At 35.9% G+C, this 15,105-nt stretch overlaps 1 protein-coding gene across 2 annotated transcripts in view; it reads left to right on the forward strand.

Moving 5' to 3' along the window:
- Positions 1-15,105, forward strand: part of CFAP54 (cilia and flagella associated protein 54) — a 302,139-nt gene that overhangs the window by 26,368 nt on the left and 260,666 nt on the right. For both annotated transcript variants that reach the window (XM_072724628.1, XM_026013023.2), the window contains exons 6-12: positions 52-195; positions 2,100-2,213; positions 2,341-2,442; positions 5,008-5,206; positions 11,695-11,876; positions 11,963-12,128; positions 13,144-13,229. In XM_072724628.1, the coding sequence (XP_072580729.1) occupies positions 52-195; positions 2,100-2,213; positions 2,341-2,442; positions 5,008-5,206; positions 11,695-11,876; positions 11,963-12,128; positions 13,144-13,229 (993 nt within the window). The remainder of the gene's footprint in view (positions 1-51; positions 196-2,099; positions 2,214-2,340; positions 2,443-5,007; positions 5,207-11,694; positions 11,877-11,962; positions 12,129-13,143; positions 13,230-15,105) is intronic.

Raw genomic sequence — 15,105 nt, forward strand, 5'->3', positions numbered from 1 at the left:
CATGGTTAGCTTAACATGAAAATACATTCGAGTGTGCTCCTTCTTCCTCAGGCCTTAGAATACCTCCTGTGGGCCAGTATGTGTATGGAGTTCTCGGTGCCACTCCTGTCTGTCAGGTACCTGACGTGGAGAGCTACTCTTTACACTGCCGTCTGCCAGTGCTACTATGACTCCCAAGCTGGCATTCATGGAGAGGTAGGCCACTTTTCAATCTCAGGATTCCAGTATTTAAAAATATGAGCTACTCAGCATTTTGTTCTTCAGATGCCCAGCAACACAAACACAGACAGAATCCAAAGAATTGCATTGGAGCAAAGATAAAAGTCCTGGCCAGGGTTTAGTTGCAGAAATGTGCTTGGCTTCTCCCTTGTGTTGAACCCTGGGCTCTGCCTTCTGCTCTCTCCTTTATTCTCTGTTCACATTCACCTTCTCTGTCCCCTTTCTGAATAAGATTTTGGCTATCCTACCTTCCTCATTGGATTCTTGTATACAAGTCACTTTCCTTCCCTATTTAGTTTTATATTTTATATTTATATAACCCTACAGTCCATTTGTTTTGCTTTTCTCTGCTTCCAGCTACCATTTGTTTAATACACTCTATTTCTTGTTTTTCTTTCTTTTCCTGTATATCTTTTAGAACGAATACTTGGAATGTAACTTAATCTGTTAGGAGTACCTATTGGGCTATATGGTACCTCTGTGTAGATGAAAAAAGACATCCTTTCTACAGCACATGGTACCTGGCTTGTCAGTAGATGAGGGCTTGGTGAGTATTAGAAGTAGGTGCCCCTTCCTATAGGCCAGCACATCCCTGCACCAGTGTGCGTGGTCTGTTGAGTGCAGTGGGGGGCTGGATTTTGGCCCTTATTCAACCTCTTGGCTGTAGCCTTATGCAGTACAGAGCCTTCACAGCTGTACAAATCTTCTTTTCATATACTGTTCACAGCCATCTGGCTAGTTAATGGCTTTTTTACATTTAGTGTTTTCTGCCCAAATTAATTCTGAAGGATTGGATGGTAGTAGCTCATCCTATATAGCCTAATATAGCCCTTGTGGGTACATTTTCTAGCCCAAGATACATTCTAAAAACTACTCACCATGCATGTACAGTTAGATGGCATATTTCTGTAGCTATTAAAATGGTATACACAGTTTTGACTATTTGATTCCTGTTGGAATTCTTCCTTATTGGGATATTTAACCCTTCATGTATGTTGTTATGTCTAGAAGCATCTTCATGAAAAATGATAAATTATAGATGAAATATTTCAAAGAAATGGTAAAAGGAGGGACGCCTGGGTGGCTCAGCAGTTTGGCGCCTGCCTTCGGGGGCAGGGTGTGATCTTGGAGTCCTGGGACCAAGTCCCACATCAGGCTCCCTGCATGGAGCCTGCTTCTCCCTCTGCCTGTGTCTCTGCCTCTCTCTCTCTCTCTCTCTGTCTCTCTCTCTCTCTCTCTGTCTCTCATGAATAAATAAATAAAATCTAAAAAAAAAAAAAGAAATGGTAAAATGAATTATATAAATTGAACTATAGAGAATCATAATAATGTGATCTGATTAAATAAGCAGTACTGCCTTCTCCTTTGTTTTGTCCTCAGATATTAGTAAATACTTCCTATATACTGGGTACTAGAGATATAAAAATAAATAAGAACTTTTAAGGACTTCACAATTTAGTGGACAGCTGACTAAATAATATAGCCTGTTTTAGTTAGAAGGTCAGGATTTTGAGGAGGGGGTTGTGTGTGTGTGTGTGTGTGTGTGTGTGAGTGAGCGTGCGCACGCTCCTGCTCATAATGCCAGAGATATGATAATTTATATGAAGCTACAGATTTTGGCTTTTCATACTTTTTAAAAATTTTCTTGATTCATAAAATTAGCATATCTGACAGTTTATTAACTTTAGACCTTCAGAATTCTGGGATGCTTGTAGGAAATGATTGATGGGATAGTTATAGTGTTATACGGAGTTAGCATCAATCTAGAGTTTAACTCACCAATTAAATCAAATTCTGGGAGAATAAAACATACTGTCTTGATATATTTTTAATCACTATAACTCTCACTTATGAATTAAATTTATTTTAATCGCATATAGGCATTTGCTCGTCGTGCTTTAGCTAAAATTGATGAGTTAAGGCAACTGGAATTAATGAGTTCCTCAAAATCACAGGAAGAATCCAGAAGATATTATAGAGAGGCCACAATAAAGGTATAAAAATTTCATGAAATAAAAGAAATTTACTGCACTATATAGTTGATTAAGTACTTAATATTAGTGCTTGAGAAGTGCATCCCATTGTTACCTCATATATAATTCTTTTATTTTTTTGAGACAGATGGCAGTAATGATCTTCAAAAGAGGAGTATTTGAGTCTAGAAGAAAAAACAAAAGTTTCTTTAGACCGAAGATAAGAGTTAACTTGAGGGAAGCTCAAACTGTAAGTCTAAAAACGTCTTCTCTTGTTCAGACTCTCTTTGCAGTATGTTTGTATCACACCTCTATCTTTGAAGCCAAATCCTGACCCCTGTTCTCTGCACCAATGACAAATAGAGGAATGCCTTCCCACTTTGGACATAGCCTCACTTCATCCCTTACTTAAAGCTTTTGTACCTTCCCACGGTCCGAGTTTTGTGACTTTTAAGGACAGGATGCAGAAGAGGAGCCTGGGAAAGATTGAAATGCAAACTTTGAGTGGTGTCACAGAGGCCTTTGTCTTTGACTGCTTGGTGTTAGCTCAGCTGAGGTAACCTCAACCTCTAACTTTGAGGTTAGAGAGAAGGTGGAGAGCACCTTTTTTCCTCAGCTTGAGACTTCACCCTTGGGAGTGTTTAGGAACTAGGCTACACCATATCAAAAACAACCCCCCTATCTTAGTGGCTTAAAACAACCATTTATTTCCCACTGGCATCATAGTTATTAGAGTTAGTTAACAGGGGGCTCTGCTCATGAATGCTGCTCAGGGCCAGGTTGAGGAGAAGCCCTCATTTAGAAAACTGCTGGTCGTTCTGCTGTAGGGGATTTAAGAAAGCTCTAGAGAATCTTGAGCAGGCAATAATGCCCAGCATGAAAGGGACAGCAGTCTCTTCTCACATGTCAAAACTTGAAGTAATCAACGTCTTCGATACATTATTATTTTTTAAATTTCCTGTGGGCAAAATTCAAGGTGTAGGATTTGAATCAAAGGATGTAAGTGCTTCTATTCTCTTGATATATATTCCCAAATTAATTAATTAATTTGGGAGAATGGGAGAGAAAGAGTGAGTGAGCATGGAAGGCACAGAAGGAACAGAAGAGGGAATCTAGAGCGGACTCCACATTGAGCACAGAGCCCAACCCAGGGTTTGATCCCAAGACCCAGAGTTCATGACCTGAGCCTAAATCAAGAGTCAGATGGTTAACTGACTGAGACATCTCAGGTGCCCCTCTTGATTTTTTTTTTTTTTTGATAATTTAGCTTTTATAAAATGACTTGTCATTTTAACTATTTCTTTGATCCAACTTTCCTTTATATTTGTATTTACTCTTTTTATTTCCTTTTTCTGTGAATTTTATTATCCATAGTTTTTGACCATTTATCTGCTAGAGATTTTAGTTTTTAAAATATATTTGAATGAGCTCACTATTTTTATAGACATTAATATTTTGCTTGTCATGCTTGGCAACCCATTTGTTTTTTTATTGCCTTTAATCTTTTTTATAGATCTTTTAAATATTTATATTTTAAAATATTTTACTTGGTATTCATCTACAGCTCTGATAAATATTCTGTTTCACTTTTTTGCTAGTTTTTATGACATTTCTAAAAACAATTATAATTTTTGGTTTTTATAATTTCATTTTGAATATTTCTAGTTATTAGAAAGTTTATTATGCTTATAAGTATAATTTTTAAAAGCTCTGTTTTAACCTACGGTAAAAATCTTAGAAGAAACCCTTACCTCTGTTTATAAAGAGAGGCTAGGGCATGAAGTTCAAGTTTTATTGAGATTTTTAACATATCAGTTATCCTATGAATTGAAAAGGCATAGAAACTAATGAGTAGAGAAGTTGGTGTTTGGGGAAAAATAATCCAAAGCAGCTTTAACCCTGTTTATGCTTTTCTGTCGTTATGTTATATTATAACCCTGTTTATGTTTTTCTGTCTTTCTGACTTTGCTCCAAGAAAAGGAGAGAAGCAGGGGAATCATGGGGAATAGGATGGGCATCTTCTAACTCCACATGGATTCTAGAAAAGCTGACCAGAGCTACCTCTCTTGGTACCTCTTCCTGGTAATCTAAATACAGAGAACAGATCAATTGTTAGAATAATAGTGTTGAGGCAAGTCATAGGCAGGAGGGGAAGTCATTCTGAGATGATACAAAGCAGAGTGGCTGGGAATTCATACAGAGCTGCAACAGTCATTAGCTTATTAGTATATATCTGGTCAACTCTTCTTTAGTTGACTATAAGACCAGTTATTTATACTGTAAAATATTGTTTCAAATTTGGGTTTGAGGGCCGTCTGCATTAGACTTTCCTGTGGTGCTTATGCAAAGTCCCCCCCCCCCGCCCCCCCCCCCCCCCCCCCCGCCCCCGAACTTCAAGATTTGGTCTGTGAATCTAAAAAGCACTCTTGAGAGATTCCTAGGCAACCAAAGTTTGAGTCTCAGTTCCTGAAGGCTGTAATTAAGGTAACACAAAGCATATGGAGATTGATGTTGCCCAAATAAAAAGACAGTAATAAACAGCCTTTTAATGCTGCCTTGGAAACATAAACATAAAGAAATAGCAAAGTCTTTGATGTAAGGGCGGTATGACATAAACTTTAATGGAGTCTGGAGAGATACCTCAAAAATGAAAACCATAAAAGTAGCCATCTCATTGACAGGCCAACCACTCTCTCTTTTAGCATTGATGAAACATGCCTTGCTTACTTTTGCTTATAATATTAAATACTGTAGAACTTTTTAAAGAAGTGGACTGTGTTTTTTAAAATTTTGTTTTGTTTTGTTTTTATTCCAGTTGCCGTGGCCACGTACTGTCACAGAACGGTTGTTGGATGAGATGTTTGATAGTACTTCATCCCGGTTTCTGGCTGTCTTAGAAGCTCTTTCTGATTCAAATAGGCGTACACTACAGACTGGACCTATTGCTACAGAGGAAGTAGAAGTTCGTGATGTTGTCTCAGAACTGTTTATGGCGGGAAAAGAACTTTTAATAAGTAAATAATTTGTTAAAATAATATTTTATGGTAGAACATGAGAAACAAAAATTTTAGTGTGGTACTCCAACATATAAGAAACTGATATCCAATTTTTATTGATCTTAAATTCAGCAATCTTGTTAAACTCAACTGATAATTTGAATAATTTATTAGATTTTCTTGTGGATTTTTTTAGGTATATAATCATCTTGGCTGTGAACAATGACTTCTATTTCTTTTTTTCCAATCCTTAATATTTTAATATCTTTTTTCTTGCATTTCTTGGCTTATTACACTGGATAAGATCTTGAATAAAACATGAAATGGAAGTTGTGATATCAGATATCCTTGTCTCATGATGTTACATGGAAAGCTTTCAACATTTTACTGTTAATTTTGATGTTTGCTGAAGGATTTTTTAGATACTTTTTTTTTCCAGATTAAGGAAGTTTCTTTTACTCTTGGTTTGCTGACTTTTGTTTATTTGTTTTTAATCTTGAATAGTTGTTGAATTTCATCAAAAGCCTTTTCTGGATTTATCGAGTTGATTAAATAGATCTCTATTTTATTTCTATTAATATGGTAAATTACATTGATTGCCTATCTAATTTTTAACCACCCTAAGTTTTTGGAAGAGATCTAATGTGGAGGTAAGGGTTATCCATTTGATACATTATTTGATTTTATTTGCTAATGTTAAATATTCTGCTTCTCTGTTCATGAGAGGTTTTCCTTTCCTTTTTAGGTTTTGCTTTCAAGGTCATATTGACCTCATCTAAAAAGTTGAGAAGTATACCCTCTTTCTCTCTTATTTGAAAGATTTCATGTCAGATTGGTGTTATTTCTTCCTACACGTTCAATTAAATTTACTGGTGATAGCATTTTGACCTGGAATTTTCATTATGGAAAGGTTTTTAACTATGGATTAAAATTTTCCCATAGATAGAAAATGATTTAGGCTTTCTTTTCATTAAAAAAAAAAAAACCCTACTATCAGTTGGTAAATAGGACTTTGCTTGAAAAAATTCTATTTTTGATACAATATTTTCAAATTTTCATAAAATTGTTTATAATATCTCATTATGATCTTAATGTTTATAAGATTGGTAGGTGTCTGGGCTCCTCATTTTCATTCCTGATAGTGGTCAGGTTGCCTTTTTCTCCCATTTCATCAGGAGTCTGCCAGTTTCATTAGTCATTTCCATGAGCAATATTTGTGTTTATCCTCTCTGTTGTGTATTTGTTTTCTATATTATTCGTTTCTGTTCTTTATTATTTCCCTTATTCTACTCTCTTAGGTTTACTTTGATGATTTTTAAAAATTTATTGACTTGGAAGCTTAGATCGTGGATTTTTCAGGATTTATCTTTATGTAACATGTATATTAAGACATTTCTCTCTAAATTCAACTGTAGCTATGTACCTAAAGCTTTGGTTTATCATAGCTTCATTAATATTTAGTTAAGAACATTTTCAAATTCCCATTGTGATTTTTTTCTTTGATAAATGGGTCACAAATCAAAAAACAGAGAGATAATGGTAATTGTCTTTTTGTTATTGATCTCTAGCTTATATTTTGGCCAGAAAGCATATTCTATTTGCTATTCTTTGAAGCTGTTAAAATTGTTGAAATGTGGTTTTTGGCCTAACTTGTCAATTTTGGTAAATAGTCTGTATATACTTGAAAAGACTATATATTCTTTCATTTTGGGTACATTACCGTGTGTGTGTGTTGATTAGGTGAAGTTTGTAAATCATATGTAGTTAAATCTTCTCTATTCCTACTGATATTTTTGGTCAGCTTGTTTTGTAAATTACTGAAAGAGAAGTGGTGAACATCATCTGCTATGCATTTCTGTTGTGGAATTGATACAGCATAGGGTATGTGTGTATTTTGCTATAACAGATACTGTCTTCCAAAATTATTTTTTTTAACCAATTTAGTTTATAAGTGGTATCTCATTTTATGAGAGTTCTAATTGCTTCAAATTTGGACACTTAGATTTATTTGTCTTTTTCATTGGTCTGTTCTGGTGTGAATTCAGTAAATTCAGTAGTATTATGGATTTAATATGCATTTTTTCTGATGACTAATGAAGTTGGGCACCTTTTCATACACTTCTTCATCATTTGGATATCCTATTTTGCAAAGTGCCTGTTTAGATTTGTTGGAGGAGATCATCAAGAGGATATGACCAGCAGTTAGTTCTTGAGCTGGACCCAGGCATTTGGAGGCTCTTTACACTCCCCATCTCTCACCCCACCCTGTCCTTGGTATGTATGTCCTACCTACTATTGTACTACTAGTGGTTTCAAGGCTGTAGCTTTGTGAGACTAAGTATTATTGAGACGATGTGTATGGTATATGTGACTGAACCCAGTTGAGTCTTGTATAGAAATGCTATAGAAACTATGGACAAGGGGCAGCCCGAGTGGCTCAGTGGTTTAGTACTGCCCTTCAGCCCAGGGTGTGATCCTGGAGACCTGGAATCGAGTCCCATGTCAGGCTCTCTGCATGGAGCCTGCTTCTCCCTCTGCCTGTGTCTCTGCCTCTCTCTCTCTCTCTGTGTCTCTCATGAATAAATAAATAAAATATTAGAAAAAAAAAAGAAACTATGGACAAGCCTTGTATATACGTTCCTTTGTTTATTAAAACTACCACCTACCAATCTGAATGGTCTGCCTCTTTTTTTTTCGGTCTCTTTGCCCTCCATGTATGGGAGCCAGTTTGTGAACCAAGATTTTTTGCCCATTTTTCTTTTCTTCCTTTTCTTTCTTTTCTTCCTTTTTTCTTTTTCTTTCTTTCTTTCTTTCTTTCTTTCTTTCTTTCTTTCTTTCTTTCTTTCTTTCTTTCTTTTTCTTTCTTTCTTTCTTTCTTTCTTTCTTTCTTTCTTTCTTTCTTCCTTTCTTTTCTTTCTTCCTTTCTTCCTTTCTTTTCTTTCTTCCTTCCTTCCTTCCTTCCTTCCTTCCTTCCTTCCTTCCTTCCTTTCTTTTCTTTCTTCTTTCTTCTTTTTCTTTTTTAAAAATTTTATTTATTTATTCATGTTAGACACAGAGAGAGAGGCAGAGACACAGGCAGTGGGAGAAGCAGGCTCCATGCGGGGAGCCCGATGTGAGATTTGATCCCTGGACCCAGGTTCATGCTCTGAGCCGAAGACAGATGCTCAACCACTGAGACACCCAGGTGTCCTTTAGCCCATTTTTAGGTTGAGCTATTTGCTTTTTTCTTATTGGTTTGTCAGAATTCTTTATAGATTCTGGATGCAAGTTCTTTGTTGAAGATATGTATTGCAAATATTTTTTCCCACTTGGTGGCTTGCTTTTTCACTCTCCTAATTAAACTGTCAAGGAAGAGGAATTCTTAATTTTAAAGTAGTCCAGTTTATCAATATATCCCTTATAGTTAACCATTTTTGTGTCATGTTTAAGAAATCTCCATACTGTAATATCATAAAGATATATTCCAATGTTTTCTCTTAGAAGCTTTGTTATTTTGCCTTTCACATTAGGTCTAATTGTTTTTGTTGGTACAAGGCAGAGATCAAGATTTATTTATCTCCATATAATATCTACTTGACACAGCACCATTTATTGAAGAGACCTTCCTTGCCCCATTGACTATAATGTTCTTTTGCCATAAACTAGGTGACTCTGTGTGTTTTTTCACTCAGTATAATTACCTTGAGATGTAGCCCAGTTGTGCGTAATAATAGTTCACGTCTTCGTATTGCTGAGTCCATGGTATAGGTGTATCACAGTTTGATCTGTTGAAGGACACTTGAGTTCTTTCCAGTTTTTGGCTCTTAGGATAAAGCTGTTATGAACGTTGAGTGTGAACATGCTTTTTCATTTCTCTGGGATAAATGCTCAAGAGAATAATTGCTGGGTAAGGGTCTATGTTGTTTTGTAGAAAGTTGCCATACTGTTTTTCAGGTTGACTGTACCATTTTACATTCCCATCTACAATATTTTGTAACATTGTGTAACAGTTTTGTAATGTTTGACAGTATTTGGTGTTCTCACTATTTTTTTTTTTTTTTTTAGCCATTCTGAGAGGTACATAGTGATATTTCATTGTGGCTTTTCCCTAATGGGTAATGATGCTGAACATCTTTTCAAGTATTTATTTGCCATCTTTATATTCTTCTTCTCTTCAATGTCTTTTGCCCATTTTCTAATTGGATTGCTTATCTTTTCTATTGGATTTTGAGGATTCTTTGTATATTCTAGATACAAGTCCTAGTCATTGTTTTTTTAAGACAATGAATATACTATTAAGCCTTTTTCTTCATCTTTCCCATTTTTCACTAATTCTTTGTAAATTCATTTCTTTTTGCTTAAATACAAACTGTAAGAACTTTGAAATAGTTTAGCTGGATATAATCCTTTGCGTAGAAGTTGGTTTCTTTTAGAATTTTAAAGACATTTCTCCATAGTCTTGCATATGGTGTTGAGAAGTCTCTCAGTAGTTTAAACCTTGTTATTTTACAGATTTAGCTTTTACAATGTCCTCTTCTGTGATGTTCTTATATTTTATTATGCTAGGTCTAGGGGTGAGCTTGGTAATACAGGAGGTACTTTGAGATCTTACATCTTTCTTTCATTTTTTATGTTACTTCTTTGTTCCTTCTCCTTATGTTTACTTTTTAAAAATTCTCAGGGCACCTGGGTGGCTCAGTGAGTTAGGCATATGTGACTCTTAGTTTTTGCTCACATCATGATCTCATGGGTCATGAGATTGAGTCCTGAGGCAGGCTCTGCGCTCAGCAGGGAGTCTGCTTGAAGATTCTGCCCCTGCTCTCCACTCACTCACTCTCTCTATCAAGTAAATAAATAAGTATTATTAAAAATTCTCTGAGGGCCCTAATAGGAAGATCTATATCCCACTTTCCATGTCTTATTTTAATCTCTTTATTCCTTTCTATTGCCTTCTGGGAAAGTTCCTCAATCCGACTTTCCAGGTCACTAATTTGTTCTTTGGTTCTTGCTATTCTATTCCATTCCTCTATTGAATTCTTCATTTCAACAATAATTTATACCTAGTTTCCGTTTAATTCTTTTTCATAGCAGTTTATTCTCACTTCATGTTTCTAAAATCTTATTTCCTTGAGAGAATACTTTTTAAGGTTAAGTGTTCACTTTTCCATTTTTGTGCTTCCTTTGGTAAAAGGTATTTTCATTTGTGGTCTTTGTTTCAAGGTGTTTGTGTTTTTTTATTTTTTTCGCAAGTTTGCCTTTTGTTGCTTTGGTGCACTTTGGTAACTTGTCCATAATATCTACCTGGAAGGAGAGGTGAAAGCCTAGACCATAGCATGCATACATTCAGGTGAGTTTAGGGTGTGTGTGTACACGGATCCACACGTGCATGCCTATCTGAGGGCAAGGAGTCTCTCTGCCACAGTTTGGGCCCATCTCTTCTTCATGAAGAAAATGCTCTCAGATGACATTTTGTTCACCCAAACTTGAAAATTTGCCTTCACCTGTACTCATCCTTTCCATTGTCTTTCATTAAAATGAGAAGGAAGAGATGTTCCTTCTAAGTTTCTTTGCTTAATCTTTCCAAACAGTCCCTTTCAGCTTCCTCCCTGTTTTTCTTCCTCTTGTTATAGTTAGTACTTGTCCATTTTCACTGTTCTAAATTCTTTCCTTTCTACTTAAACAGTCTTCAGCTCTCTGTCCTTAGTTCTCTATGGAGAATGTCATGGACATCTCCCTTTTTGTTCAATCCAAGGGTCACTCTCAGTGTTTTTCTTTCTTTACACTCTAGTATTTGTTACTGTTGAATACTTTTTTTTTTTTTTAAATTAATTTTTATTGGTGTTCAATTTACCAACATACAGAAAAACACCCAGTGCTCATCCCGTCAAGTGTCCACCTCAGTGCCCGTCACCCATTCCCCTCCAACACCCGCCCTCCTCCCCCCTTCCACCACCCCTAGTTCGTTTCCCCGAGTTAGGAGTCTTTATGTTCTGTCTCCCTTCCTGATATTTCCCAATACTTTTTTCTAAACACTCTTCTTTCCAGCCTTTTCTCCCTGTGTCCTTCTCTTGCATATTGGGGCTCCTAATTCTCCTGTCCTAGGTAGCTGTACATTGCCCATGACTGCTTTTATTGTTTACTATGGATTTATAATGATGACTCTAAAACTGTATCCTTATTATAGATCTATTTCCTGAGCTTTGTAATATCTAGCTGCCTATTTGACTAGTTAACTCTTGCTAATTCTCTGTGTTTGAGATTCCATGTTCCTTCCTCTGGCTGGCCATCCTTGACCACTCTCTTACCCCAAATTCATGTTCAGTGCCCTTCTTATTTGTCCTCACGGCACCCCGTACTTCCCTACTAACCCTTCTTGCTTCCCTATTAAGGTATAAGCTCTGTGAAGACCGGGATTATATTTGCTTCTTTTCCATGTTTCCCTAGGGCCTAGCATTATCTGATAGTTAATATTTAGTAAATATTTCTTTGTATGAATGACATTCAGACCTCTCTCTTTCCTTTTCTAGTGTCAAATACTGGTGCAGATGGAATGCTTGATTTTCCACAGACATCTCTTTTGCAACTTACCATAAAAGGAAAAAATCTTATTTCTATAGATGCTGCTGTAAAATTTGTAAAATTCGCTTTTACTTATGAGGAATGGAGTTTATTTGAATCATCAGCTGGGCAGCTGATTGATTTTCTCCGGGTAATATATACAAAACTATAATTTGTTTTTATTTTGTTAAGATGGCTTTGAATTATTAATTAACTTGTGGGATATACTTCTCTTAGAGGCAGGCTGATCCAGAGTCAAAGAAAGCAGAAAAGGATTTAACTCTTCTGATTGCAATAGAACCTCTAATCAATGTAAAGAGAAACAAAGGTTTGGTCTTTCCAATGGAAAACTACCAAGAAGGACAGTCAGCTCAAATTTATGTTAAAAAAATTGCTTTTCATGGTGAGTATTTATTTGCCTTTTTGAAAACTTAAAATTTCATCTGATAAAATACACTCTCTCTAGATGAAGTGAGAAAGAATGTTCAAGGCAGAGGAAACAGGAAGTGCAAAGACCCCGAGGTGAAAGTGTGGTTGGTTATTGAAGGAATGGCAAGGAGGCATGTATGACTGGAGTGCACTGGTGGTGTGGTGGAATTTGAGAATGTGATAGGAAATGTGGTCAGAGAAATAGCTGGGTGCCAGATCCTGTAGGCTTCTAGGCCTTGTAAGGAGCTGGATTTTATTCTGCATGATGACTTTGAATAGATGAATAAGGCTCTACTTAGCTACTGTCTTGTTGGTAAGTGAGACACCAGAAGGATAGTAAATCAAAAGCCATCAATTCACATTAGCAAGGGAAGATTTGGTGGTGCCCTCTTTTCAGTGGGGGCAGTTTTTCATTCCAGCATTGTAAGTCTTAAAAGTTATTGTGTACATAACTGAAAATCTGCAACCTCTATTTTTAGACTGACGAGATGATTTAATCCCATGTGTTTTATGTTTTATAATGTTCTTAAGGCATTTTATGGTTGTTCAAGTGCAGTAAATAATTTGTACCAAATAATGATATATATTTTTTCTAGTGGTTTCTGAATAGATATTTTTGTTATTTTTATTTCAAATGCCATATTTTACATATATTTTAATATTATGAGCCTTTTTGATTCTATTTTGGATGTAGTTGGCATACAGATTGCAGATTAATGATAATAGTCTATCTTAATTGCATGAGAGCCCACTTAGATTAGTTTTTGTATAGAAATATCTTAGTAACATATTTACCCAGATACTATTTATGTCATTTTGTAGAATTTCTGTGTTTCTGTGTCTCTTCATTTTTTTTCTTTTTTTCTTCTTTTTTCTTTTTATCTTCTTTTCTTTTTTTCCTTTTTTTCTCTTTTTTTCTGTGTCTTTTCTATTTGAAATTTTGTAATTGATTTTTTTTGTTTCATTTTTTTCTCTATTTTATGAATTAGATTCTAGTATGAAGACTTATGGGTATTCAGAAGACATTTTCCATTTGGCAGCAACCTTGTACTCTTGTGTCTGTGCCTCTCCTCAGGTGAAATTGCTTTTTTGAATATTTTGTAATAGTGTTGAAGGAGGCTATTATACCTAATGTAAAGCCAGATTTAAAATATCACAGGAATTACAACCTGCCAGAATTTTATATTGTTTAATCATTAAATAAGAGATTGAGTCATAACGTGGCTTGTGATTTCAAGTCTGATATTGTTAATAAGTCTGATATTGATAGTAACTCCTTTTGTTCCTTTTTGGGAAATTCCTAGGCTTTATATTTCTTTCTTTTTTTTAAAATTTTTATTTATTTATGATAGTCACACAGAGAGAGAGAGAGAGAGAGAGGCAGAGACACAGGCAGAGGGAGAAGCAGGCTCCATGCACCAGGAGCCTGACGTGGGATTCGATCCCGGGTCTCCAGGATCGCGCCCTGGGCCAAAGGCAGGCGCCAAACTGCTGCGCCACCCAGGGATCCCGTAGGCTTTATATTTCTGATAATGAAGGAAATAAGGCAGTCGTTTCAATTAGAGTTAACATTCTTCTTCTTCTTCTTCTTCTTCTTCTTCTTCTTCTTCTTCTTCTTCTTCTTCTTCTTTTTAAAGATTTTTATTTATTTGAGAGAGAGACACACACACACACAGTACAAATGGGGGGAAGGGGCAAAGGGAGAAGGAGAAGCAGACTCCCTGCTGAACAGGGAGCCCAATGTGGGGTTCCATCCCCATAACCTGAGCAGATGCATAACCAGCTGAGCCACCCAGATGCCCCTAGAGTTAACATTCTTAATGAAATACTGCTTTTCATTCCATGAATATAGAAATTGGTTATTATTTGGAGTCACTTTGCACAAAATGGCCAGTGGACATGATGATTTGTGGTTATGAATGTTTAAATAAAACTAGCACAGCACTGGTGTTAACACTGAATTGCAGGGATCCTCAGGGCTTTGCTGAAGTTCCTCAGGAGCTCAGTTTGTGTAGTAACACCCTAACCTCCTTTTATTAGTTAATGTTGAGATAGAATTACATTTGAAAATTTGGTTTTACTATTCTAAAAAGAGTTTGGAAACTGCAATGATAGAGCATTGTGTTAACATTTGTTAGGGAAGTGAAACCACAGTAAGGGACTTGAGAAGTTCCACTGTTATGATGTTTTCTATTTCTTCTGGGTTTATTTAATACTTGGGACACATATTTAATTTTTGAAAGAAAGGTATTTGATAGCAAATATAATGATTATATTTAGGAGCTAACCCCCAAAATTATTTTTTATTGTTTTCAAGTTTTTATTTGAATTCTAATTATTTTACATATAGTGTAATACTGGTCTCAGGAGTAGAATTTAGTGATTCATCACTTACATATAATATCCGGTGTTCATTGCAACAAGTGCCCTCCTTCATGCCCATCACCCAGTTAGTCCATCCCCCACCCTCCTCTCCTCTAGCAGCCCTCAGTTTGTTCTCCATAGTTGAGCAACTCTTATGGTTTGCCTCCCTCTGTTCTTTATTTTTCTTCTTTCCCCTGTGTTCATCTGTTTTGTTTCTTAAGTTCTACATATGAGTGAAGTCATATGGTATTTGTCTTTCTCTGACTGACTTATTTCACTTAGCATAATATACCCTATTCCATCCATGTCATTGTGAATGGCAAGATTTCATTTTTTTTTGTGGCTAAGTAATATTCCATCTTCTTTATTCATCTGTTGATGGGCACTTGGGCTCTCTCCAGTTTTGCTGTTGTTGATAATACTGCTATTTATAAACATCAGGGTGCATATGCCCCTTAGAATCAGTATTTTTGTATCCTTTGGGTAAATACCTAGTAGTGCAATTGCTGGGTCATAGGGTAGTTCTATTTGTAACTTTTTGAGGAACCTTCATACTGTTTACCACAGTGGCTGCACCAGCTTGCATT

Source organism: Vulpes vulpes, chromosome 10, assembly GCF_048418805.1.
Source record: "Vulpes vulpes isolate BD-2025 chromosome 10, VulVul3, whole genome shotgun sequence".
NCBI classification, from domain to species: Eukaryota; Metazoa; Chordata; class Mammalia; order Carnivora; family Canidae; genus Vulpes; species Vulpes vulpes.